The 23,884-nt window shown below is 41.3% G+C and overlaps 4 protein-coding genes and 1 long non-coding RNA gene across 19 annotated transcripts in view; 2 read left to right on the top strand and 3 right to left on the bottom strand.

Annotated features, from left to right (window-relative positions):
• The window catches only part of LOC108560375 (coiled-coil domain-containing protein 40), a 2,843-nt gene extending 1,353 nt beyond the window's left edge, over positions 1–1,490 (top strand). Inside the window, exons 2-4 of the mRNA XM_017917895.1 lie at positions 1–11; positions 86–1,170; positions 1,227–1,490. The exon at positions 1–11 is cut by the window's left edge and continues 1,176 nt beyond it. Coding sequence (XP_017773384.1) covers positions 1–11; positions 86–1,170; positions 1,227–1,469 — 1,339 coding nt within the window. The 3' untranslated portion in view covers positions 1,470–1,490. The remainder of the gene's footprint in view (positions 12–85; positions 1,171–1,226) is intronic.
• Positions 1,491–2,219: 729 nt separating this feature from the next.
• LOC108560380 (synaptogyrin-1) lies at positions 2,220–5,163 on the bottom strand. The gene is made up of 5 exons (XM_017917905.1): positions 4,754–5,163; positions 3,385–3,622; positions 3,182–3,321; positions 2,898–3,075; positions 2,220–2,751 (listed from the first exon to the last, which is right to left on the bottom strand). The coding sequence occupies exons 1-5, from the start codon at positions 4,853–4,855 to the stop codon at positions 2,720–2,722; spliced, it is 690 nt and encodes a 229-aa protein (XP_017773394.1). The 5' UTR covers positions 4,856–5,163; the 3' UTR covers positions 2,220–2,719.
• Positions 5,164–5,952: 789 nt separating this feature from the next.
• LOC108560379 (methyltransferase-like protein 14 homolog) lies at positions 5,953–7,880 on the bottom strand. The gene is made up of 3 exons (XM_017917904.1): positions 7,791–7,880; positions 7,334–7,399; positions 5,953–7,270 (listed from the first exon to the last, which is right to left on the bottom strand). Exons 1-3 carry the CDS (start codon positions 7,803–7,805, stop codon positions 6,110–6,112), a joined length of 1,242 nt encoding a protein of 413 aa, XP_017773393.1. The 5' UTR covers positions 7,806–7,880; the 3' UTR covers positions 5,953–6,109.
• Positions 7,881–7,987: 107 nt separating this feature from the next.
• LOC108560378 (stress-activated protein kinase JNK) lies at positions 7,988–23,066 on the top strand. 7 transcript variants are annotated; one of them, XM_017917898.1, is made up of 7 exons: positions 7,988–8,106; positions 15,593–15,690; positions 17,088–17,277; positions 17,870–18,021; positions 18,908–19,037; positions 19,598–20,580; positions 21,384–22,097. In XM_017917898.1, the coding sequence occupies exons 3-6, from the start codon at positions 17,263–17,265 to the stop codon at positions 20,573–20,575; spliced, it is 1,275 nt and encodes a 424-aa protein (XP_017773387.1). In that variant the 5' UTR covers positions 7,988–8,106; positions 15,593–15,690; positions 17,088–17,262; the 3' UTR covers positions 20,576–20,580; positions 21,384–22,097. The 7 variants fall into 7 exon arrangements, with proteins under 7 accessions (XP_017773387.1, XP_017773386.1, XP_017773385.1 ...); XM_017917897.1 differs by having other exon boundaries at positions 7,988–8,121; XM_017917896.1 differs by having other exon boundaries at positions 7,988–8,217.
• On the bottom strand, positions 8,615–17,906 carry LOC108560381. Of its 9 annotated transcripts, none has more exons than XR_001890977.1 (7): positions 17,828–17,905; positions 16,690–17,114; positions 16,445–16,625; positions 10,772–11,099; positions 9,481–9,678; positions 9,222–9,413; positions 8,615–8,756 (listed from the first exon to the last, which is right to left on the bottom strand). It is a non-coding gene; the product is annotated as an uncharacterized LOC108560381 (long non-coding RNA). The 9 variants fall into 9 exon arrangements; XR_001890978.1 differs by lacking the exon at positions 8,615–8,756 and having other exon boundaries at positions 8,765–9,413; positions 16,445–16,493; positions 16,543–16,625; XR_001890974.1 differs by lacking the exon at positions 8,615–8,756 and having other exon boundaries at positions 8,765–9,413; positions 16,445–16,476; positions 16,543–16,625.
• Positions 23,067–23,884: the final 818 nt, after the last annotated feature.

Genomic DNA, 23,884 nt, shown 5'->3' with positions numbered 1-23,884 from the left:
ATCGGACGAACGTCCAAGGACATCCTGCAGCAGCAGTGCAGCAACAAGGAGGTGTCCCGTGTGCTGGAGGAGGTGTTCAAACAAGTCGAATCCGAGGACGGCATTCATATGGCGGCGATTCGCGATCGCGAAAAATGCGAGGGAGATTTGGAGAAGAAGATGAGACTGTTCGAGGTGCTGAAGAAGAGATTCGATCGTATCGCCGAGGAAACGAACAACGTGAATCTGACGCCGCAAGAGATGAAAATTGAAAATCTGAAGGAACAGATAGAGGAGATGGCGGAGAGATGTAGGGAGATGCAGACGTTCTGGCTGCGCGAGCAAGCGATAGTCGTCGATCTGTCGGAGAAACGGCAGAGTCAGATACGTGATATGAATCTGCTGAAGAAGCAAATCACGATTCTCGATCAGAAGAATCTGAAGATCAACGACGAACTCGAACATTACGATCGCGAAGAACTGGCGATGAATCGAAGCGTCAGCCATCTGACGAACAGGTTGGCCGCGTACACGGAAATGCTGGGAAAGAGACGAGACGCCAAAGAGACGCTCGACTCTGACAACAGTTTCACGCAGACGGAACTCTCGTTGAGACTGGAAGAGACCGAGATGCAGACGTTGGGGTTGAAGCAGGAGATCATCGATATCGAAGAGGACAAGGAGACACTCGCGAAAGAGTTGATCGAGAAGAACGGGGAGGCTCTGCAATGGGAGAAGAAGATTCAGATGGTCGTGGAAGCGAAGAAGACGATGGCCGAGGAGAGGAGTGGAGATGGTGAGGTGGGAAAGATGAGAGCGGAAATACACAGGATGAGCGTCAGGTACGGACAGCTGAGGAAGGTGCAGGAGAGATTGATTACAGATCTGGAGCATTGCGTGTCGAGACGTGAGGCGATCGTGAACGTTTCCGATGCTCGCACCAAACTGATCAAGGGCGGCACGCAACAGGTGCGATTGCACTTTCAGAAGAAGTTGGACGATCTGAACAACAAACTGCAGCAGATCGACAACGAACAGGTGCACATTGACGAGCAGATGAGCGAAAAGGCGGAGGTTCTCGCGAGTCTCCGCGCCGACATCGAAGCACTCGACTCTGAGATTGACGAGATGAAGGAAAGGTATCGAGTTACAGTCGAGAACATCGAGAGGAAACGAGAGGACAAACAATTGGTAACACGTAATACATTCGTATTTAACTACAACTAACAATGAATGTTTTTGTGCAGACTTTGGACGTGCTCGTCTTCAAGCAGAAGAAGCTGAAGGTGTACGCGGAATTGGCGAGAGGTCGGATCCCTTACACCCAGTACAAGACGGCTGCGGCAGCCAACGCCGCCTACGATCGAGAGAAACAAACGAACGGAAAGTTGGTGACGGTAGTGGATAATCTGGCAGGAGACTTTCCCGATCATTCGGCACTTCTCGGCAGACTCAAGAACGTCCTCCTCTTACCGATACTCACTCTCTGAATTATGTGTGATAACATCAATAATAACACGAAAATATATTGAAATATTAATTATATTTATTAAAATTAATCGAAGGAAGAAAGGAAGGAAGGTATGTAGGAAGAATGAAAGAGTTAAAGTTCATTCAACTAAATTGGTCACATTTAATATTGCTGTTAATTGTTTCTTTTCAACTAGGAAACGAACAAATAAAGAGATAGCACGCAACGAGACAGTAACAATTGTTGCTCATGGAAACCGCATTTGTTAAACAACATCTGTCTGCATCTTGTCTTGTTTCTTCATAATAAACTGTTGCCATTGCTACCGTTGCTATTCAATTCAATTACAAATAAATCGGACACGCCTTCATTTCATTTTCGTTCTTCTTTTTAATACGTCTATTATACAATATTAATAATATTAATAATTTAACATATATATATATATATACATACACACATATGTTGTTTGTTTTTGTTTGTTTTTTTGGTATTTCTTTACAATTAGAAGCTGAGATCAGAGAGAGAGAGAGAGAGAAATCATATACAAAATATATAGTAGTCTTCATTCATCTGCTTCTTCTTCTTCTGCATCCTCGAACAACGTCATTGTTTTCATTAAACTCTGTACACATCAAATATCTCCTAATAAATGTATGTGCGCGTGTATAGTTTAATAAGCGCGCGCACAAATACATGTAATATAATCTTCTAAATTTGTAATATACATATACAATATATACTTTTTCTTTCATTCGCGCGCTGTTCATTTTTTGTTTGTTTGTTTGTATACCTCTTATTAATATATTACACTTATACACTTCCTCTACTTTGACGACTAATCGCTAAACGACTCCATTTAATTGGAACTAAAATCAATAAAGAAGGAATAAATTAAAGTTGACCCGATTTTTGTCATTTGTTTGTCATTTGTTATTTTGCTGCTGCTGCTGCAGCTGCTGCCGAGGAGAAAGAGAGAGGAGAGACGAACTAAACTTAATATCACATCGAAGATGAACAAGAGATCAAAGGGGACTCTCGATTGTTGTTGTTAATCGATCAACCGACCAACCAAACCGAACGAAATCAATTGTTATTACTAATTAAAGAAACATATATGTAATGCTCTCTCCCTCTCTCTCTCTCTCTCCCTCTCGCCGTATTTGTTATCATGCATTCGGGTTTCTCCTTCACACAGACACATACACACGACACGCAATGTCCATGTGTTTGTGCTCCTTATTATACTGACTGCAATTGTGACCGTGCTTAATACGCCGGAGCTTGGAAATCGCCGGGACCTGAAACACATTTCAAACGATAATTGTTATTGAGCAGCTAACAGCGATAATAAGCGTTCATTATTATTAATCATTTTTTAACAGGTTTAGCTCTGCGTGTAAATTTAACCGATTCCCCGAATTATTTCAAATCGAAAAATCCATACCTCGTTGGTTCATGGCGCCACCGGAAAACGGTGGCTCCTGGTACTGCTGCTCCGTTTCCGGTCCACCGGGGTACGAGGGGTAAGCGGCAGGCATGCTCGTATCCGTTTCGTAATTCGTCGCGAACGCAGCGTCCGCGCCCTGCCGGAATCGCTGGAAAGCGAAGAACGCACAGCCAGCCTGAAATAAATGACAAATATACATAATAATCAATATAACGGACATAATCATCACTGATTGTAAACGATCGACGATGATAAATGATATTTGTTGTTGTTGTTCTTACCCAGGTGAATACAGAAAAGAAGCAGAAGGTGATCGCAGCTTGGACATTGTTGACGCCGTAACCGCCCATCGGTTCCGGTGCTTTTCCCCATTGGCTCGCCAAATACCAGAAGCCGACGAAATAGAGGAACGCCCAGAAACCTAAACACTCAATTACCGATGAGAATGAGAAATTAATTTGTATCTAATCTATTCCGAATTTACCGGAGAAACCGAGATCGCCGAGAACGTAATGCTTTCTGGTCTTGACCGAGGACATCTGCTCGAAGAGGTATTCGCCGATGATGAATCCCATTGCGGCGATGAAGGCAATCACGCTGATGCCAACCCCGTAATTGCAAGCGTTACTATCTCCATTATACAGGCACACCTCCTTCTTCAGCGGCTGATTGTACTGCCAGCCTTGAGAGGAAATGCATCCAAACACGACTATCGCGAACAGCTAAAAAAAAGAAAGAAGTTAACAAGAATTAGATATTATATCGCAACTTTCTTAATCAATTTTCGTATACTGCACTTCAGCTATTTCAAACACTGGTAATTGTTACGCTCGGTGCAGTGTGTTGACTGAGCGTAATAATTGAAACGCGCATTTTCAGTGGAGTTGACAAATTCTCGTTATCTGTATACACACAGCAACGGAATTGCACTAGCACTTTCGTTTCATGACGATTATTATTATTATACTTGCAATCTGCGCTTTGTTAAACTATACATCCGTTACTTTGTTCAGTTGGCGTTTTATTTTTTTTTTCGCAAATGTAATAAATATTAATTATTTGAAAACGAAAATGTGCAGTTGCATTTGCATTTCAAGAGCGCTCAAGAAATGTCCAAATGTTTATTCAAATTAATCAGATCACCGTTTCAAACAAACAAATGCGATAAGAAATAATATTTAAGAGATTGCATGCGTCTTGGGTGCTTAGTAATGGATGAAAATTGATCGGGGCGAGAGAAAGAAGAAAAAAAACGATGTTTACATTTGAAATAATAATAATAATATGCGATAATTGAAGTGCATTGAGGCTCTTTTTTTCCCATCTCGGTTAGAAATGTAATACATATCATATACATATATATTTTGCTACGTTGACCCAATGACCTGTTTCTTCGCGTACACCCCTTCTCCTCCTCCTTCGCCGCCCCCGCCACCAGTAGGGGATGAATCAATTTCGACCTATTCCCCCACCACCGTAACCTCCTTCTCTTTGTTACGTCTCTTCTACAACTTCTATTTTTCATTTAATTTTTCGTAATCAATTGCGTTAAATTATTTTAGCTGATTCGAAGCAACCCGTTTCCTCTCTTTCACCGATGAGTGAGGGAGAGAGAGAGAAAGAGGTTTTGGGGTGAAGGCGGGCGGCGCCATTTTCAAATCGAATCGATTATCCTTGTGGGGGTTACTAAAAGTCCCCCACAAACGAATCGACAGTTTTCTTTCTACCCTCTTTACGAGTTCACCAACATATTATTATTATTATCATCATCATCATCATCATAATCAACATCGACGTTCAACTCGTACAGTAGACGCGCGTGAGTGTATGTTTTTTGTGTTCTTTGTGCTTACCCAGCAAACCGCGCGAAGGATGACCTGGGGCCTCTGCACGAAAGTGATGGGATCGAAAGCGCCGCCGGCTTTGCCGCCTCCGTATGCACCCAAACCTTCCATCTTCGGATACCGGACGAAAACTGTGAACTGAGAGTTTCGGCCGGAAAGAGCTTCGCTTCGCTGCACAGGATGGACGGCGACGGAGCGACGGGAACGCACGAACGGCGCCGCCCCAACCCCCTTGACGCCCGACGCTTATGCAACCAACGTCGCACCGTCGTTCCCCTGAAACGGAAACGTAGAGATAAATGAATCGAAACAGAAATCGCAATACTCTTCTCACCATGCAATTCCGATTGGAAACATAAATTCCGAATATCTGCAATAACTAATAATAATTAGAAAATGATATTCACCTTTAATTAAAATCTTGCCACTAGTCAAAACCTCCTCAACCTTAAAACAACGAATTTACAATTAATAAACAACGCCTTAACAACCATACCAACCGTTAATTATAAAAAATATTGATAAATAAAACTAATTGCACTTTCAAACTGTTGCACATCTCTCAACATTGAATTTCGTATTATGATTTACAAGTATTTACATTATTATTATTAATATTCACCTGTGATTATTAACTGAATGTTGAGATGATTTTATGTAACTCAAATTGGACGCGACGCGACACACGCTTCTCAAACAATTAAAAAAAATAATAATAAACAAATCCTTAGCAACGGATTCAAATAGTCTCGACGCCACTCGAATAATCTCGACGCCAATAGAAAAAAATGTAACAATAATAATTAACAAGTTCCAAATATTTGTATTCATTTTTTTTTCATTTCCTTCTATAATGTAGGCAACTCATTGTGCACGGTTCAACGTTATCGACGTTCTTCGTTCGTTACATCACCCCCTCTCAAACAAGAGAAGTGTGTGTGTGTGAGAGAGAGAGAATTATTTCCAAAGGACTTATTGATTGCATTCGAGCAGTGTCACGCATCAATTTCCATTCATCCAATTTAGTTCATAGATTTAGTTCACACACACACCTTCACTGCATTATTAATATTCCGATATAGCCCAAAAAAAAAATGATAAGATTAAAAAAACAATGGAATAATCGATTAAAGTTGGGTTGCATACGTATGAAATTACAATCATTTGTTCTGGGGGAGGAAAAGGTGTGCTGATTTGTGCAGAATTATAGAATACATAGTATTTTATTAATTAAAATGAAGGAGATATTAAATTAAATGTAAAATTGATATAGTTGAAGAGTGTGTAGAAACGAACGAATAATCGATTACTACTACGACCACAACCTCAACCCTCCTCCTATCCGATCCCCTACCAATTCCCCAACTATCGTCCTCTGCCGCGACCCCTGGAGAATCCTCCTCGACCTCGACCGCCGGCGCTACCTTTTCCCTTCGGCGGAGGACTCTTCGGCCGGAGCGCCTCTATCCTCTCGGTGCAGCCGGTCGTCAGAGTGCTCGGATTGAAATAGCCGTTGTAGGTGTCCGCATTGAAATTCGTGTTCGTCAATTCTGGACCGAGCGTTAGCCAACCAGGTCTTACGGTCGAGTCCCTGCCGAAGACGTGCAGTCTCCTTCTACCTAAGCAAAAGTGCTCGATGATGTGGAAGATCTCCACAGGCTTCTCCAGGCTTCCGTACTCCGTCTCCTCCGAGATGATCAAATCGATGTCGACATTCGCATGGATGAAATCGCCGTCCGTTGATCGTCTCACCGTCCCCTTGATTCCCATCAGACAGTGCTCCTTCGTCCTCTGAAACACCGCCTTCGCCTCCAGATTCTTCGAGTGTCCCGGATTCGTGATGTTCGTCCTGATCCAACAGATATCTTCGCACCTTCTGAAACCCCACTTTCTCAGGCACACTCTGCCCATGTCCAAACCCTCCGAGCTGCCGCACCATAGGAACACGAAGCTCCTTTGCGCCGCCACCTCCCCGATATCCAGATTCATGATCTGATCCCACGACCAGAACTGCATGTTCGTCACACCCATCGTCCTCTGGTACTCCTCGAGCGGCGGTTCGATCAGGATCACGTCGAACTTCGAATTGAGACCTTTCAAATCGTAACTGAGCAGATCGCATTTCAAGTACATCGGCGGATTCGCCGTCTGCTGTATCAGATCGTCTTTCAGCTTGATCAGCTCCCTCAACTTTGGATACTCCTCGAACCTGTCGGCCAAACCGACGTCCCTGATGAAATTCTGCGGCCTCTGTCCCGTATCCACGAAATGCTGGCAGTAATCGTTGTGCGGATTTGACGATTGCGTTCCTTTGAGGAACGTCGATGAATCTCTGTACACCAGCTCATCATTACCCTGCTGCTCCTTGCTGCTGCTGCTGCTACTACTCTCTCCTCTTCTCTCCCCTGATGATGATGATGATGATGTCGCCTTCGATTCCGAAGGATTATCGACGTGCTGCTTCTTCGGGCTCTCCTCTCCCGTCCCCAGCACCTGCCTCAGCTCCTCCACCCCCGACACGCCGAACTGACGAAATCAAAACAAAACACTAGACATTTGCAGGTTATGACAGTCCAAATTTGAACTCACCGTTTGCGCCAAGAGCTGCTTCCGTTTCTTCGACTTCTCGCGAAGCTCCTTCAGCATATCGCCCATCTTCAACCAAAACAAAACAAAAACCTATTCAACACGCAACGATCAATCAAAATCGAACGTACACTGAAAACAAAACAAAACCCGCTGCCTCTACAACAACACCCGACGAAAACAAAAAAAAAACAAGTTGATCAACGGCATTTGGGTTGCATACAATCCACAATTCTGACAGATACGTCAACTGAAATGTCAAATGCAGGAATTTTTTAATGAAATTGATTTTGTATGCAAATCATTGACATTACCAGTAGTTATTTTTTCCAGCTGATATTTTAAAATTTCCTATCAGATCACGTCGGCTAGTTACGCTCACCGTTAGAATTATGAAACAGACAGAAAAAAAACAATAATTTAAATTGTGAATTTGGTGGATGATGTGTTGCGTTCTTACCGATGTCAGTGGCATCTGGTGAGACGGTGAAGATCGAGCATCGTCGTGCTGTTTCGGAAGAGCAGGCGGCGCCGCGCGACACCGAGTCGCTGCCGGTTCATGCGGAGGAGTAGGAGCGGGTGGGAACAGTGGGAGAAAGAGAGAGAGAAAAGGTTTTTATGGTGTGAAGGAGAGAGACGGAGAGATGTGGTAGTGAGTGAGAATCGCCGCTGCTGCCGTCGCCGCCGCCACTGCCGCGGATCTCCCATATAGCTAGCCATACCATAGCGAGCACATCATCATCAACATCGTCGTAGTCGTCTCTTCGTCAGTGCTGGTGCGTGCGAGTAGTGTGAGTCAACACAAATAATATACACATACCATCATCAACATCAACGTCGTCGTCGTCGTCGCAGTAGTAGTATTCGTACCGCAATACTGCGGAAAGGTAACAAACAAATAGAAAAGAAAGAAAGAAAGAAAAAAAAAGAGAGAGAATAGAAAAGAAAGAAAGGTGGAAAGGGGGCAAAGAGCGTGTTTGAGGGGGCTCCCAGCTCTTCGTCACAGGTGTGCGATTGTGTGAGTGGTGCATGTGTGTGTGTGCATGTCGAGTGCTGCTGCTGCGTGCGTGTTCTCCTCACTCCGTCTCTGTTCTCCCGGCTTCTTCCAGAAGGGGCGGTAGAATTGCCAGAAACAATCCAGCCCGAGATTGACAGGTACAGATAGAACGAGAGTAAGAGAGAGAGTATAAGCGACACAGAAGTCAGGGAGAGCGAGAAAAGGAGAGAGAGAGAGATAGAGAATAACGCAGGTCCAGGCGGATGAGAGAAGAATAAGTAAGAGATTTTTTGTTTGTATATTTCTACTTGTGTCGGCGGTAGCGGCGGCGGCGCCTTCTCTTCCCTCCTCCTTCGTCATCATCATCATCAAACATTATAGTTGCATATGGGTGTCGGTCTCGTGGGTGCTTCTGCTGCTTTCCTCCTGCTGAAAAATTCCAATTAGACTCGATTACAAATGAAATCATAAATGCGCAGAGAGAGAGAGAGAGAAAAAAAGAAAAGAAAAATAGAGATTGATAGATTGTTTTCTTGGAATACATGCATGCGAGTTTGTACACATACATATCGTACTGGAACCATTTTATACCGTCGCGCACGCCCGTCCATCGTCCGCGCGAGTGCGAGAAGGACGGAGACGGAGGGGCGCATCGACCGGCGCGCTTCTCTCTGTATATGTGTGTATGTCGCACACACATCGATTTTGTGTGTTGTATGTGCTTCTACTCTCTCTCTCTCTCTCTCTTTCACCCCCTGACATTATGCCCGCTGCATTTTCACTTGTTTTCCGACGAACCAATCAGAAAATCCCGCATATGTCAAAATTTGCCTAAGAATTATAATTTTTTTTTCCCTAAACTAAACAAAATAGCAAATACAAATATTTACTTACACAGCATCACGTCGCGAAAATATCTTCCAGTTCTCATCGAATGTTCACACACACACACGCACACAAAACAAACACTAAAAGTTATTATTACCATCAAGGATAATTGTCAACGAAAATACCGACTCGCTTTTGTTTCCGCATTGTTTCCAACATCCTTGTTGTTCCGCTTCAATTAAGTTGCACCAACCGAATCTGAAACAAAAAACAAAAACAACCAAATTAAAAAAAAATTAATAACAATTAAATATTAAAATATTACCGCATTTCGCAACAATTACCTCATTTCCACCAAAATTTATAAAAGAAACACATTGAAAATCGGTGGTTGCAGCAGCACGAAAACGATTAATTAAAATCGATCATCGTTATGCGTCACTTTCCAAATTTCGACTCGCTTTTATTTCTTTCTTCTGTTGTTGTTGTTGTCCCATTTAAAATTCAGAATTACCAATTGCATCTGTAAACATAATAACAACAAAAAAAATTGATTAAAATTCAATGTTCACAAATTCCGAAACGAGCTCTAAAACAGAATGATATAATTGTTAAATATTTGACATTCTACAAAAAACGATTCCATTTCATTTATTTTTTCAATGTTGATCAATCCGTTTTCACCAAATTCCATTAATTGTACCAACCAAAAAAAAAAACGTATTTTTTTTTAAATAGCTGGAACTAAGAATAGGTTGGCAGCATTTTAGGGAATTATTGCAATCTGGCAACGGACAAACTTGAAATAATCTAAATAATTCACGTTAATTGAAAGTCGGTGGAGAGAAATGTCTCCTCCACTAATAAGCGTTGATTAATCGCCCGTTGGCAACGGATTTTCGCGTCGCGGTGAGAGAGAAAAAAAATATCTTGCGGGGGGAGCAAAACAAATGAGTATGTAGTAACTTTTCGCTATTGATTGCTCCACCTGCCCCCGCCGAGTTGTTTCATGTTGGCAACGGATTCGAATGTATATTAGCATAGTTTTTGCCAATTATCATTATTAAATATATTAACGTTGTAATCAATTTCAGTCAATTGCAACGATATTCGTTAATTGATGAAACATAAAGTAATCAAGTTAAATTGTTGTTATCGAGTGAAATGAGTGTGGTAAATCTTTTCGATCGGAATGCGCGTAAATCAATCCCGTTTGAAGTTGGCAAGGGTTGTTTGTTGGGGGCGGGTGGTTGGTTATGGTTGCCATGCGGATGTTTTTGTTTTCGTACTTCATTAGAGAACCGCGTGGTTACGGAGCGCTGACGCCGATCCGTCTATGGTGGATGATCGTACGCAACGGACAACTTTCACCACCCCCACCCCCACCCATTGTGTGTATTGAGATCGACGGGGGGCGGCGGCGGCAATGAACGCGTTTATTGCCGTATTTCAACGTGCCGCTCGATGGGACGACCGCCCGTGACGTAACAACTTCGGTCGGTCGGCCGATCGATGCCGCGGAATCTCTCGCTCTCCTGCTGCAAACGCACGTGTGAATTACAGCCGCCACCTTCTATTCCTCCTCCACTACCCTCTACCCTTTCATAGATATCTACGTACGTTCCTTCATTCGTGTAACCATCATCATAATCACCATCATCATTGCCGCCCGTTCGCGTCGACTATGTAAAAGGGGGTTGAGTTGGTACGCGTGCGCGCCGTTGCCGCCTCCCCTTCGACCGCCGCATTACCTTTACATGTCGTATGATTGAGTGACGGTATGCGGAGGGGGGTGGACGTCGATCCCTCCTCCTCCTCCTTCATCTCTTCATCCACCAATTAATATTGCATCGTCGAGCGTGAAGATGCTCACATCAACATCATCCGCCCAGATGCACGACCGTCCAGGTTTACAACCCTCCCAATTAATTCATATCCGAAGAGCTGAAACAAAAAGAAAATAAACATAAGCAAAACATGAACAGCTCCTAGATTCGCTCGAGCAAAGAGATAATAACAAGGGAGCTGAAAGGAGGTAGATCTGGGCGTGTCTTCTTCAACCATCCATTCCCTCCCCCCTTTTATTGATCCCTCTCCCTCGTCTTTCAACTCAAAAACGGCCGAGATGATCACACCAAACCAATTCCACACATTCTGACATACGTCACACGCAACCCAACAATTACCTTTGACATATGTCAAAGCTGATCGTCACACTTCAAATGTTCCAAGTACCACCGGTGGATGCGCCGGGACATATTTTTTTTTTCTTGTAAACTGTCACAAAATAAACGCCTTAAGTATGCCTTAATTATATCGATTTTCATTAACTTGATAAGTAAATAAGTAATGAATCCGAAAGACGCGACTGTCAAATGACTAAATTTAACGTTTCTCGCAATGAATAGCGGTCGTATAATTTTTTCATGAATTGCGAGTGATCAAAAGGCGACCGTAATTTTTGCATTGTTATCCGACTCATTATTTTCTCTCTCTCTCTCTCTCTCATTCGTTCACGTTTTAGTCCTTTTATCCTCTCTTTTCTAATCTAATTTCCCTCTCATAATTCCATTTTCATTACTCTTACTTTATTACAATCCCCCGTTCTCAAGCGTTCATTTCTTCCTTTGTTTCTTTACAATTACTTTTCCCCCCATCTCTCTCTCCCTCTTACTCATTCAATTCGCGAATGTTTACCTTCTCCATCTCTTAATTTATTATCTGCGTTACTCTCACTCTCTCATCTTCACTCGCATCCAATGTTTCATATTGCGCGTAAATTGCTTTATTTAGGTTAAATCCAACTGTCACTTGAAATGTCACTTTCTGACATGCATGACGTTAATAGTGATATTAACAAAAGCAACAACAACAACAGGAAAAGTTATGTCGGATTGAATGATTGCATGTGTAGGACAGAGACAGTGAGAGAGAGAGATAAATGGGGATAAACGGGATGGATTTGTGGGTGGCGGGGGAGTGAGATGGGTTTAGGTAGGCATGAATAAAATAGGGATCGCGTCGTGAGAGCCGAGGTTAAAACCCGAATTGCGGCAATCCCATTTATTATTTCAATCCCGGGTCGAAGATAATCCCCCCACGACCGGCGTGGATGAAGAGGAGACGCGAAGACGAAAGGAAAACACATCTATATGCGCCACGGTTAAAGAAACAAATTGAACGATGTCAAAAGGTGACGTTTCATAAAACGTCACTATTTGACATTACGGAAAATCGATCACGAAGTGATAAAATTGAAAATCAATGATAACAAAAAACACGTTTTTCTTTACCATTTCGTTTTGAGTTTTCGCGGTCAGCATTGTGATTAATTGACGCGGCAAATGGAGTTTGTGTGGGGGGAAATTATGCAACCGCATTTTCCTGTTTTTCTCCCCCTGCAATCAAGTGCAGTGCACCAAAAAAAAAACTACACTGTTCCCGTTTCTAGATAACTTTATAATTGAAGAGTTTTCTGGATGGCGAATTTATGCGCATATATAATTCATTTACATATATATATATATATACATGTATATAATTCCCACCCTCGTGCATATCAAATGTTTTTTTTTTCATCATCGCTCACGCTAATCCCGGATGGCCGCGATACGAGCGTGAGGAGGGGGAAGGGGATGGTTGTAGTAGCTACTACTCCGACGACGAGGAGGCGAAGATGTTAAGAGTTTCGAATCGGAAAAGTGAATTATTCCGGTGCTCGCGCCGGAAAATTAACAATTCCCCAAGATTACTTTCCACCTCAACCAACCAACCAACCCCCCCCCTAACCCTCTTTGCGCACCACTTGATGTATATATTCGCGTTCATTTATTTCTTCTTCTTATTATTTTTTTTTTGCTACTTGATCATCGCATACCCCAATTTCGCTAATGAGAAATGTCTCGTTTTATTTATATATCGTCTCGAGATGTTCTCGGCCGTCTTCAATTTACTTTTTGCTTTACCTCCCCATCTCATTTTCTTTGAATTACAATGAATATCTAAAATCTATAAGAGGGTCGAGAAAGAGAAATACGATATATTTAGGAGGAGAGCAGCAGGGTTTTTCGTATTCTTGTCGTGGCTGCTGCTGCTGTTGCGTTCGGGGGTTGGCTGCCGCCCGGCAAATGTTTTTTTTTCTTGGTTCAGTAACCGGCGAGCAGGGGGCGCAAGCGCGCCGCTCCGCTCGATAGTTGCCCCAAAACGAACGCAACAACCCCAAACCCCAACCCTCCCACCCTCTCTTTACCGACGCCCGAGGGACGCCACCGCCGCCTCCTTCGATCATCATCGCCTTTGCTTACTGCCCCCGATTCCGCCGCTCGCCAAACATGCATTCACCGAAAAAAAAACATCGTTCGAATCTACATACTAATTACATTTTGTTAATCAACTAAAAGTTATCGTAAATTGTCGCAATTACACTTCAAACCAATCATTTCTTTTTGTTTATTTGATTATGTACGATTGGAAGCATTCGATTGGCCAACGAAAGTCGTATTTCATTTGTCATTTCACTTGTTTGAAGAACTCCATTTGTCAGACTTGATTCCAAACAATGCGAATACAATAGACGTTTGATTTTCGCAAATGTGTCAAAGGACAATATATATTCACCCCCCCTTCCCCCAAGTATAACAACAACACGGTTTAATATAAATCTCGTCCCCCTCACATTCTTTTGACCTCCGCCCTCTCTCTCTCTCTCTCTCTCCCATCTGGGGACGCAATAATAAAAAAAAAAGTCATATTTCGCAAACTCTCCGTTTCCACGGCGACGAAGCGGCGGTGTTACAGAGGAAACAACACAATAACGATACCGAGGGAGCGATTTTTATAAATAAGTTGATGTGTGTTACTACTACACATAGGGTATGAGACTTAATTACATTTTGGTGCACCCCTCCCTCGCTTCTCCTCCTCTCACCCTTCGACCTGATGCGGCAATTTGTATTCCTCGGCCAACTTCATTAAACGCGTTATTAAATAATTCACTTTGATTTCGCCACCGGGCGCAATTTGATTTCAACCCAACATTTCTTCATTCTCGTCTCCTTTTTTTTTATCCCGAAACGTACGCGTTTAATTGTCGGGACGCATTTAATTTTCTAATTACTTCATCAACTTCATCCAACTTCTTTTTATGAGTGAATTGAGTGAAACTTACGATTTTAGCAATGGCGTCTGTGATTGACCAATTGCGTAGCGTTATTTTCAAAGTGACGCTTTCAAATTCAAGATGGCGCGTTTGCAATTTTTTTTGAAAATGCACGCATTCAACTGTTAATTGAATTGAATACTCTTAGGCAGCGCTCGTGACATGGACGAAAGTTGCAAATTTAGCAACGACGTCGACATTTGATCCCCCCTTTTAGTCGCCTCTTACGACAAGCAGGAGTTACTTTGTGCCCCGAAACCAAAGGGCAATCGAATTTACACCGCTCAAGTGTTTGTCGCCATGGCAATCATGACCTTGATCGAGTAATCGTGGTTATGTTTTTTTTTTCTCTTCTTCATACTTTTGTACCGAAAGTACATCATCGCATTGGGGTGGGCGGATATGTAACGTGAGCCCGGAGGGTAGAAGGAGGACATCAAACAAACCTTAATATTGTGCTTACGTGTGTGTGCGTGGGGGGTGGAGGAGAAGTGTGCTAATGGCAGCACTAATTTCGACATGTAAACCTTACTATTACTACTATTACATCTGAGAGAGTGAGCGAGAAAATCCCTTTCTGTGGATAGAAAAGAAGAAAGAAATGGAGGGTGGGCAAGTAACACAACACAACACGCAGAGACACGTGACGTAAAGTGGAGTAGAAAGGTCCTCCACCCTTCGGAATCGCACCAACGCCCAGTTTTACGGCCAAACCTCTCCCTCTTCCTCCGACTCCGCTTAACAGGTGATGCAACTTGGGGGAGAGAAGAAATAAGATTCGCTCTTGGGGGAACAATGCAGGAAAAGGAAGGCAGGAGGCGGCTGCGAGAGAAGGTCTAAATTTGATTCTCGCACTGGGACAAGGAAATTCAGTTCCGTTGCCATCGCAATAATATTGTATTAATGCGTTTATCAGAGACATCTCTCTCTGTGTCTTCCTTTCTTCTTACTAACGGAATTTGATTTTAATCCCTCCATCGCAAAAAAAAGAAGCGAAAAACTAGAGTTCTTTGATCCGTTGTTTAATAATGGTCGTCAGGGACGCTGAGCGCCATTTGCATTTGCACACTATTTATTGACCATCTCCATAGTTACCCTCTCTAAATGACTAAATTATTATTTTTTTGTTTAGTTTTCGTGGCTTCATTGATTTAACGTTTGTGTTATACAATCCGCTCTCTCACACAGACTCGTCCTCTTTGTACGTGTGTTTCTCCTCTCTGGAAACCCTCTCCGGCATGTACGACCGTGTGTTTGATTAACGATTTTTTCGTTCCAGATTAGAGGAAACGAGGAGCGAACCGCCGCTGCCGCCGCCGCCACCAAAGCAACCGTCCGATTTCCAACCAACAAATTAAATAAAATGGATCGCTCTTGGTGAGTGCTCCAACGTTTCTTATTTGTTTCTCCTTCACTTTATCAATACTTATTTAATTATTATTTTTTTTTAGTTTCCTCCACCCCAATCTCTATTCAATTCAAGTGGTAACAACTACTTGATCCCGTTTCGCGCGCGCGTGCCCTTTCTCTCTCTCGCTCTCCCACCTTGACATTCCACTTAACGTGTCGTCCCGCATATGCTATTTCGGGACTTAAGTCTACTATATTTCGGGTCGTCATTGTTAATTTATTCGCGCTCTGCGGTTTCATTCACAGACGACGACGACGGACGGACGAATGTAGGAATGCCGTCGTGCTCGCTCTATTTTCGTTTCATCACATCGCTTAATTATCGATCGTGTTACCTTTGAATTCAATAATGGCGTCATTATTTTTTATGACGTTTCATTAACAAAACAAAAATAATGGTTGTCAAATAATTTTGACGTTTCCTATTTTTTTTTTTAAATTAAATTTTGCCATTGTAATTAATGAGTAAATTATGCGAAAATTTGCATCAATTCAAAATGCACATTCAACTGCGATTAGTTACATATGCAAATAGCAATTGGCGCGAGCAAACTCTGCGCAATCGAAAATTCAATTCGAAAATGTGCATACGTTATATGCAAACAAAACAAGGGGGTACGACGCTCGAGACCCGAAATTCGATTATTCGCTAATCACATATAATCATAATTTCCAAATCATTGTACCGACAGATGGCGTAACCGAAATATTATGTACTTACAATGGTCGTGCGAACGTTTTCAAAGATGACATCTGAAACGCAAAGTTAACTTTTTGATTAATTGCATGTGATGTAATTGCGTTTCGATCAATATTTACCGATAGATGGCGTAACAGAAATAGAACGATTTGCGTTCGATGATCAGTCTGTATCATCATTAGTGGCAGCTTTTTATCATCACCTGAAACGTAAAGTTGGTGAGCGCATAAGCGAAGTGTAAAGTATGCAGCGAGGAAATATGTTACCCGTGGGCAGTAGAGATATTTCGGTTAAACACACATCGTGTGTGTTACAGTTCCATTCTTCTCATCTCGTCGCTACTCCTCCTTTTCTCGCATGCGCTCGTCCCCTTGTTTTCTTTCATTTTCACCGCATTCCGCGACGTCTATATAAACATTGGCCGTCTTCCATCTAGAACGGAACGCGACATTTCTTTTGTTTTTATAAACATATTTTGTTTTCTACTCCTATTCCTCCTTTCCACCAATTAATTGAACATCTCTTTACTCCCCCGTCGCCATAGCAACCCTCCTTTAATCGTCTCGTTACGTCTTGTTTTTTTTTTTGTTTTTGTTTCTCTCTCGAATTGTGTATATTTATTGCTGTGTCACCAACTAACAATTGTTCTCGTCTTTCTTTCTAGTTTCTACTACTCGCCCACATGAAAAATCTCAAACAAAACTAGATTAACAAAATACAAATATACATATAACATAAAAATAAAACGTAACTTAGTGAGCATTGTCTTCTCTTCTCGTAAATCGAGTAAATCAATTGCTTTTTATAGCAGAAACGAAAATTAGAAATAAAAACGAAACATGAGTTACCACTATGTAAGTCTCCATCATATATGTGTGTCTGTGTGTTTCGCTTATTATTTTTATTCTTAACGTATTATATATTTAATTACTTATCAACAACAACTTTGTAAATATGCGTAACGTAATTAATTCTTCTTCTAATTAACGTATGTTTTTTTTGTTTTCTGTGTGTTTGTTTCGTTTTACTAATGTTTGTTTCTTTCTTAGCCTACTAAACTAATAACGATTACGTTGTTTGATGTGCGCTTTCCTTTTTATACATTTTTTTTGTTTGTCTTGTGAAGCGATTTTTTGTTTTTTGGTAACCCTTATCAACGATATTTTTAAGAAATTGACCAATTATTAGTTTTTGCCTGAAAAAAGCAAAACGTACGACTCAAGTACGTCTCTTCTTGATATGTATCGCTGTGCTGTGGATACTTTTTTCTTTTTTTTTTATCGATTGATTGATTTTTCTTTCGTTTTTCTTCAATATCTTCTCTGTAATTTATACAATATCTCTATATTCTTGATATTTGCTAACTTTGCCACATATATATTTATATAGAAAACAATAGAATACCTTCGTTTGATTTTCGTTTGTTTCTTCGTTTTCTTTTTCCAGACGACGGTGTTGAATTTTCGGGACGCGCGGACGAAGATGTCCCGGGTATCTCAGCTGTTCTATACCGTCGAGGTCGGGGACACCAAATTCACGATCTTGAAACGCTACCAAAGTCTGAAACCCATCGGTTCCGGCGCCCAAGGCATCGTCTGGTGAGTACCAACTATAAACTTTTAACGCACTTTTGCCCAGATTTTGGTGCGATTTCCATTTTCTCTGTTTTTTTTTTCTCCTTTCGGAGTATTAAGTTTTTTTTTATATATTTTTTTTTTTTTGATTTTAGTTGAGTTTGAGTTTGTTGTTTTCCTCCCACACCCAACAACCCCTCTTTGTTCTTATTTTTTTTTTCACTCACTGGATCGTTCTTTTGGCGTTTTCTTGGGAGCGAGCGTGTTTTTTTTGTTCCTTCTGTCTTTCTTTTTTTTTTGAAAATTGGTTTTGCCGTTGAGTTCATTTTTTTTGATAACGAATTAACGCGCTAGTGAAGAAGAAGAAGAAGACACGTCGTTGAGTGTAAAAGAGAGTAAAAGAAAGAAGGAAGGTAATATCATAGAGTTAGAGTTAAAGAGTAGTAGTGTAGATAGAGAGAGATAGAGAGAAAGAGAGAGAGATGCGTCCCAGATTCAAGCACTACGTGTTCGGTGATGCCGAATTCTGGGTGCCCACACGGTACATCAACCTCGAGCCCAAAGGCATCGGTGCCCAGGGTCTGGTCTGGTAAGTTCACTATAACTATTTTCATTCTTTTCTCTCTTACAATTATTATTATCATTATTGTTTTGTTCTTACCGCTTCTTCAAGAACTACCGCCAAACTAACGTTACCATGCTGCATGCTTTTGTTTACCGTTGCCATTAACGATCGTTACTAGGTGGTGTGTGTTACCCCAAGGGTCGCTCTATGTTGATGATCGTCGACATTGATCCTAATGCGTTTCTCTTTCCCTCTGTTTCTCTTTCTCTTTATACACACACATATATATATATAAATAATTCTTTCTCTTTCATTCGATGATGATGATGATGATTCGTTGTGCAGTGCCGCCGTTGATACCGTCACCCAGCAGAATGTGGCCATAAAGAAGCTCAGTCGCCCCTTCCAAAATGTGACGCACGCGAAGAGGGCCTACCGCGAGTTCAAACTCATGAAACTCGTCAACCACAAAAACGTAAGTTTTTCTCTTCCTCCTGAGTTTAATTAATTTTTGAGTGCGCGCGTGAATCGATTTCGCTGCGAAAGTGATTCGTTCGCACAGCCAGTCGATTAGCTAATTAAAAGCTACGCCCTCTCTTTGATCACGAACGAACAAACAAACAGTTTTTGTTTATTTTTAATGTAATGTAATGGATTAAAGCAGAATTCACGAAATAATCTCTCGATTTTGCAGAAGAATAAAGAAAGAAGTAACAAAAAAAAAAGGAAGAGATTCAAAGTAATTTGCGAAACGTTGAAGTTTGTAAGATGAGGTGGGGCTTAGGCGGGATTTCGCGGTCTCGATTTATGAGGCTGCGGAAAGAAGGAAAGCGTTCGTCTGTTCGTTTGTAATGAAAGGGATTAATTTTCATCTAGTTCGTAATCGCGTCGGTTACTTTTAGCTTCGCTCGAATCACCGCGTTCGCATCTCTCATATTATATGAAACGGTTATCCGAGTTACTGAGCCTTCTCACCGCGACAAGGTGGTAACCATCGAGAAGGAAGGATGTAATTGTTATCCTCTATCTTTACAGATTATCGGTTTGCTGAATGCGTTCACGCCGCAGATATCGCTGGAAGAGTTCCAGGATGTCTACTTGGTGATGGAGTTGATGGACGCGAATCTGTGTCAGGTGATTCAGATGGACCTGGATCACGAGAGGATGAGTTACCTGCTCTATCAGATGCTGTGCGGCATCAAGCATCTGCACTCGGCCGGCATCATACACAGGGATCTGAAGCCGAGCAACATCGTCGTCAGATCGGACTGCACGTTGAAGATTCTGGACTTCGGATTGGCACGGACGGCGGGGACGACCTTCATGATGACACCGTACGTGGTGACCAGATACTACAGGGCGCCGGAGGTCATCCTCGGCATGGGATACACGGAGAACGTGGACATCTGGTCCGTAGGATGCATCATGGGTGAGATGATACGCGGCGGCGTCCTCTTTCCCGGCACCGATCACATCGACCAGTGGAACAAGATCATCGAGCAGCTGGGCACGCCGTCCGCTCAATTCATGATCCGGCTGCAGCCGACGGTCCGCAACTACGTCGAGAACAGGCCTCGCTATCCCGGCTTCACGTTCGACAAACTGTTCCCCGACCTGCTGTTCCCCTCCGACAGCAGCGAGCACAACAGGCTGAAGGCGAGCCAGGCGCGCGATCTTCTCTCTCGCATGCTCGTCATCGACCCGGAGCGCCGGATATCCGTCGACGACGCCCTCCTGCATCCGTACATCAACGTCTGGTACGACGAGGGGGAGGTGAACGCGCCAGCACCGGGTCCATACGATCACAGCGTCGACGAGCGGGAGCACACCGTCGAGCAGTGGAAGGAGCTCATCTACCAGGAGGTAATGGAGTACGAGAGCTCGCACAACAACGCGCGCGGACCCGCAGCCGCCGGCAACGCCGCCCCCAACGCCTCATCCTCAACCTCGTCCACGCAGCCGAGCCCGGCGGCCGGCTCAGAACCGAACGGCACCGAATCCTCACTACGGTAGACCAGGTACATACATTATACACACACGCGCACAACCATACGTACCTACCACCTACCACCTCCAATTACATCAACATTTGCTGCTGCTGCTGCTGCATCTTTTCCTTCTCTTCTCGACTAATAGAACAAAATTCGATAGACTACTTTCTTTCCATCACAAATTACACTTACTTATTACTACTTCACACCTCCCCCCCTCCTCCCTCCATTCACCAACGATCGTATGTTTCTTTATGCAGCCACAATTTAGAACAGCCGCCTCCTCCTCCTCCTCCTTCTTCTTATCCGTCTCTCTACAATAAAATATATTTTACACACCATATTGGATATTAAATCAAACACTTTAATCTAAAAGAATACACTCACTTTTTGCCCCGAGTCGATCCACCAATGGATTTATTTACGGTCCCAATTTTTAACCAATAACGATGCATTCAGCCCACTTTGTTTTTTTTTTTCGTATATCTAACCAAATGCAAAACAACGGTAAACAAAAAAAAAGAACAAAAGCGCGTCGAGCATTTGTTTACTCTATGGCTTTTTATTGGTGTATTCGTTCGGCCAATAAAAGTAACGATTCAAACCATTGGTTACTCTTTTCTTTTTACAAATGGCGCGTTTCTTTGTCACATTAGTCGCCTTTTACGACAAGCAGGACTTACTTTGGTCGTATTCTCTATTATTATTATTATTAGTTCAGCCCCGAACCAAAGGGCCGCGACGGTCATTTCTTTAAAATGTATTATATATATTTATGTGTAAATTTTGTACGAAATCATTACATGTTTTTTCTCTCTCTTTTGTTGCAGGGTCTGATCAGGTGTTTGATTAATGGTGCGCAGTTAAAGCCAAGTGAAACATAAATTATAATAACGAGAGAAGAGGGAGAGAGAGAGAGTGTGGAAGAGGATGATGTGGAGGAGGAGGTGGAGAGACCGCAAAGATGGGATGGAAGAAGATGATGAGTTTTAGGAGCAGAACACACGTGCAAACAAAAACATAATAAATTTAAGCAAAAAAAAAAAACAAAAACAGAAGCAAACAAACGTAAAAAAAAATCTATAATTATATACATATATATATATAAATTAACAAAAAAAAAACAAAAAAAAAATCCGAACTTAAACAATAAGACAAACAGACAGCCAGAAGGAGAGGAGAGATCCGGAAACGCGTGTACACCTAGGAACTACGTTGTGTTGTTGTTTGTTTATTTTTATCTAGTGCAAAATAATTAATGAATTAATAAGTAACAAAATAAGGCAAAACTACATACGTATTACGTGCATACAAACATACATACACACATGTTCTATGTGTTGTATATATAGTTATACATACACACACACACACAAACACACGAGATAGAAAGAGAGAACAAATTTTTCTTTTTTTTCTCCAATTCGAGCTGAAGAACAAGAAGGCCGTTAAAGAGTAAACGAAGAGTAAACTTCGTTTATAAATCCATTTACACGTGTGATATAACTAAAAGAATTAATTTTGAAGAGAAGAAGTAAAAAAAAGTAATAAATATATACAAGAACAATGGGATGTAAGAAGTGGAGCAGGCGATGAAAATAAAACCAACAGGCTGTAATTTATCTACTCTACCTTTGAAATCTATCTATATATGTGTGTGCGTGCGTGTGTGTGTATTTAAAAGAAGAAGTGAATTGCCAACTGAAAAGTAGCAGCAGCAGCAGCGACAACAAAGAACCGAACGAGACAATCCATTTCTTATTATTCAATTGTTTGTGTTTTTAGCTGTTGGCAATCGCGGAGATTCGCGAACAGTTGAACTAAACAAAAGCACACACCCCCTCAACGCTCCCATCGATATGATATACTTTGTAATGTTGTTGTTGTTGTCGTTGTTTTTGTAACCTCTCCGGCCACCGTGTGTCCTAAAATAAACTAAACTAGCCAATGGAGGAATGGCGAACGCGCGCGCATTCCACATGTAACAGAAAAACCACCAAGAATTGAAGCAATATTTCTAATAGTCGTTGTTCTCTCTATTACTAACACTTACTTTATAAAAAAAAACAAATAATATGTATACGCCGGGTGGTTTCCATTAGTGACGTTCGTATTTTTCTTTTTTGTTTGTTCGTTTTTTTCTTTCATGAGTAAAGTGTGAAACCCCGCGCGTGCGACGATGATATACGTATTACATGTATTTAATGAAGAAGGAGAAGAATAATAAGAAATGCATAGGTATAAAATAAATAAATAAAATATGAATTTCCTCTGTTGAGGCGAATGCAGAAGAAACCGAGAGAGCAGCCGTCGTTCTCCTCACAACATTATCGTTTCCCTTTTCGTTTCTTTCAACTGTAGTCGTTCTTTCGATAGACATTATATATTGACTAAATAAGTAAAATGAAATAATAATATTAATAATGATAAACTAAATGTAGCAGCGTTTCATAGAGAGAGAGAGAGAGAGAGAGGGACAATGTAATCGTATATTACGTTTCTTTTTTTTTTTTTTTGAAAATAAAACATAGTAGGCGTTCGATTTCAATTTCTATGGAAATAGTAAAACAAAAGTGCTTGAGAGACGCGGCGAGACAAAAGAAAGAAAGAGACGCCCACCTTCGACATTTGTGTTTGTATTATATATATATATATATTTAAAAAAAAAAAAAACAAAAAGTAATTAATATATATATATATATGAAGATGTGTAATAAAAGAGAAGAAAAAGAAAAACAAACAATTCTATGTCATTATGATCCGATCCAAAAAGAAAACAAAAAAAAGTAATTAATTAATAATAATAATATTTAAAGATAATTGAAAAACGGGAGAAAGAAGGAAGAAAAAAGGAATTATGTAATAACGATATTTAAAAAAGAAAAATAAAAGAGTAAAGATTAATGGTTATATATATATGTACATGTAAATCAGTTCAGAGATGAGATAAACGCGTTGACGACGTTAATTTCTATCATACTTCTGTTTCTTAGCGACCGTTGTTAAGTTCTAATTCTTTTTTTTTTATTTGTATATTAAAACTATTTCCGTTGTTCCTAGCGCAATTATTGATATATATAGAATATACCGCCGATCCAATTTTGTTTTTTTCGTTTCTGTTTTTTTTGTTGTTGTTGTTTGATTTTACACAGCCCCCCCTCAAATAAATATATTATTAATAATAATATTGATTATAGCCGAAATTGTTCCTTGTTATATTGTATATGTATAGAAAAAAAAAGAAGAAAAGTGACGGTGATGATGTGACGCGTCGTTTCGAAGTATTTTTCCACATGGTCAACAAAAAAAAAACAATGAGGAAGAAGGAGTA

Source organism: Nicrophorus vespilloides, unplaced genomic scaffold (assembly GCF_001412225.1).
Source record: "Nicrophorus vespilloides isolate i.1.1-1 unplaced genomic scaffold, Nicve_v1.0, whole genome shotgun sequence".
Classification (NCBI taxonomy): domain Eukaryota; kingdom Metazoa; phylum Arthropoda; class Insecta; order Coleoptera; family Silphidae; genus Nicrophorus; species Nicrophorus vespilloides.
The sequence above is the reverse complement of the archived record's forward strand: the minus strand, read 5'-3'. Positions and strand labels throughout refer to the sequence as shown.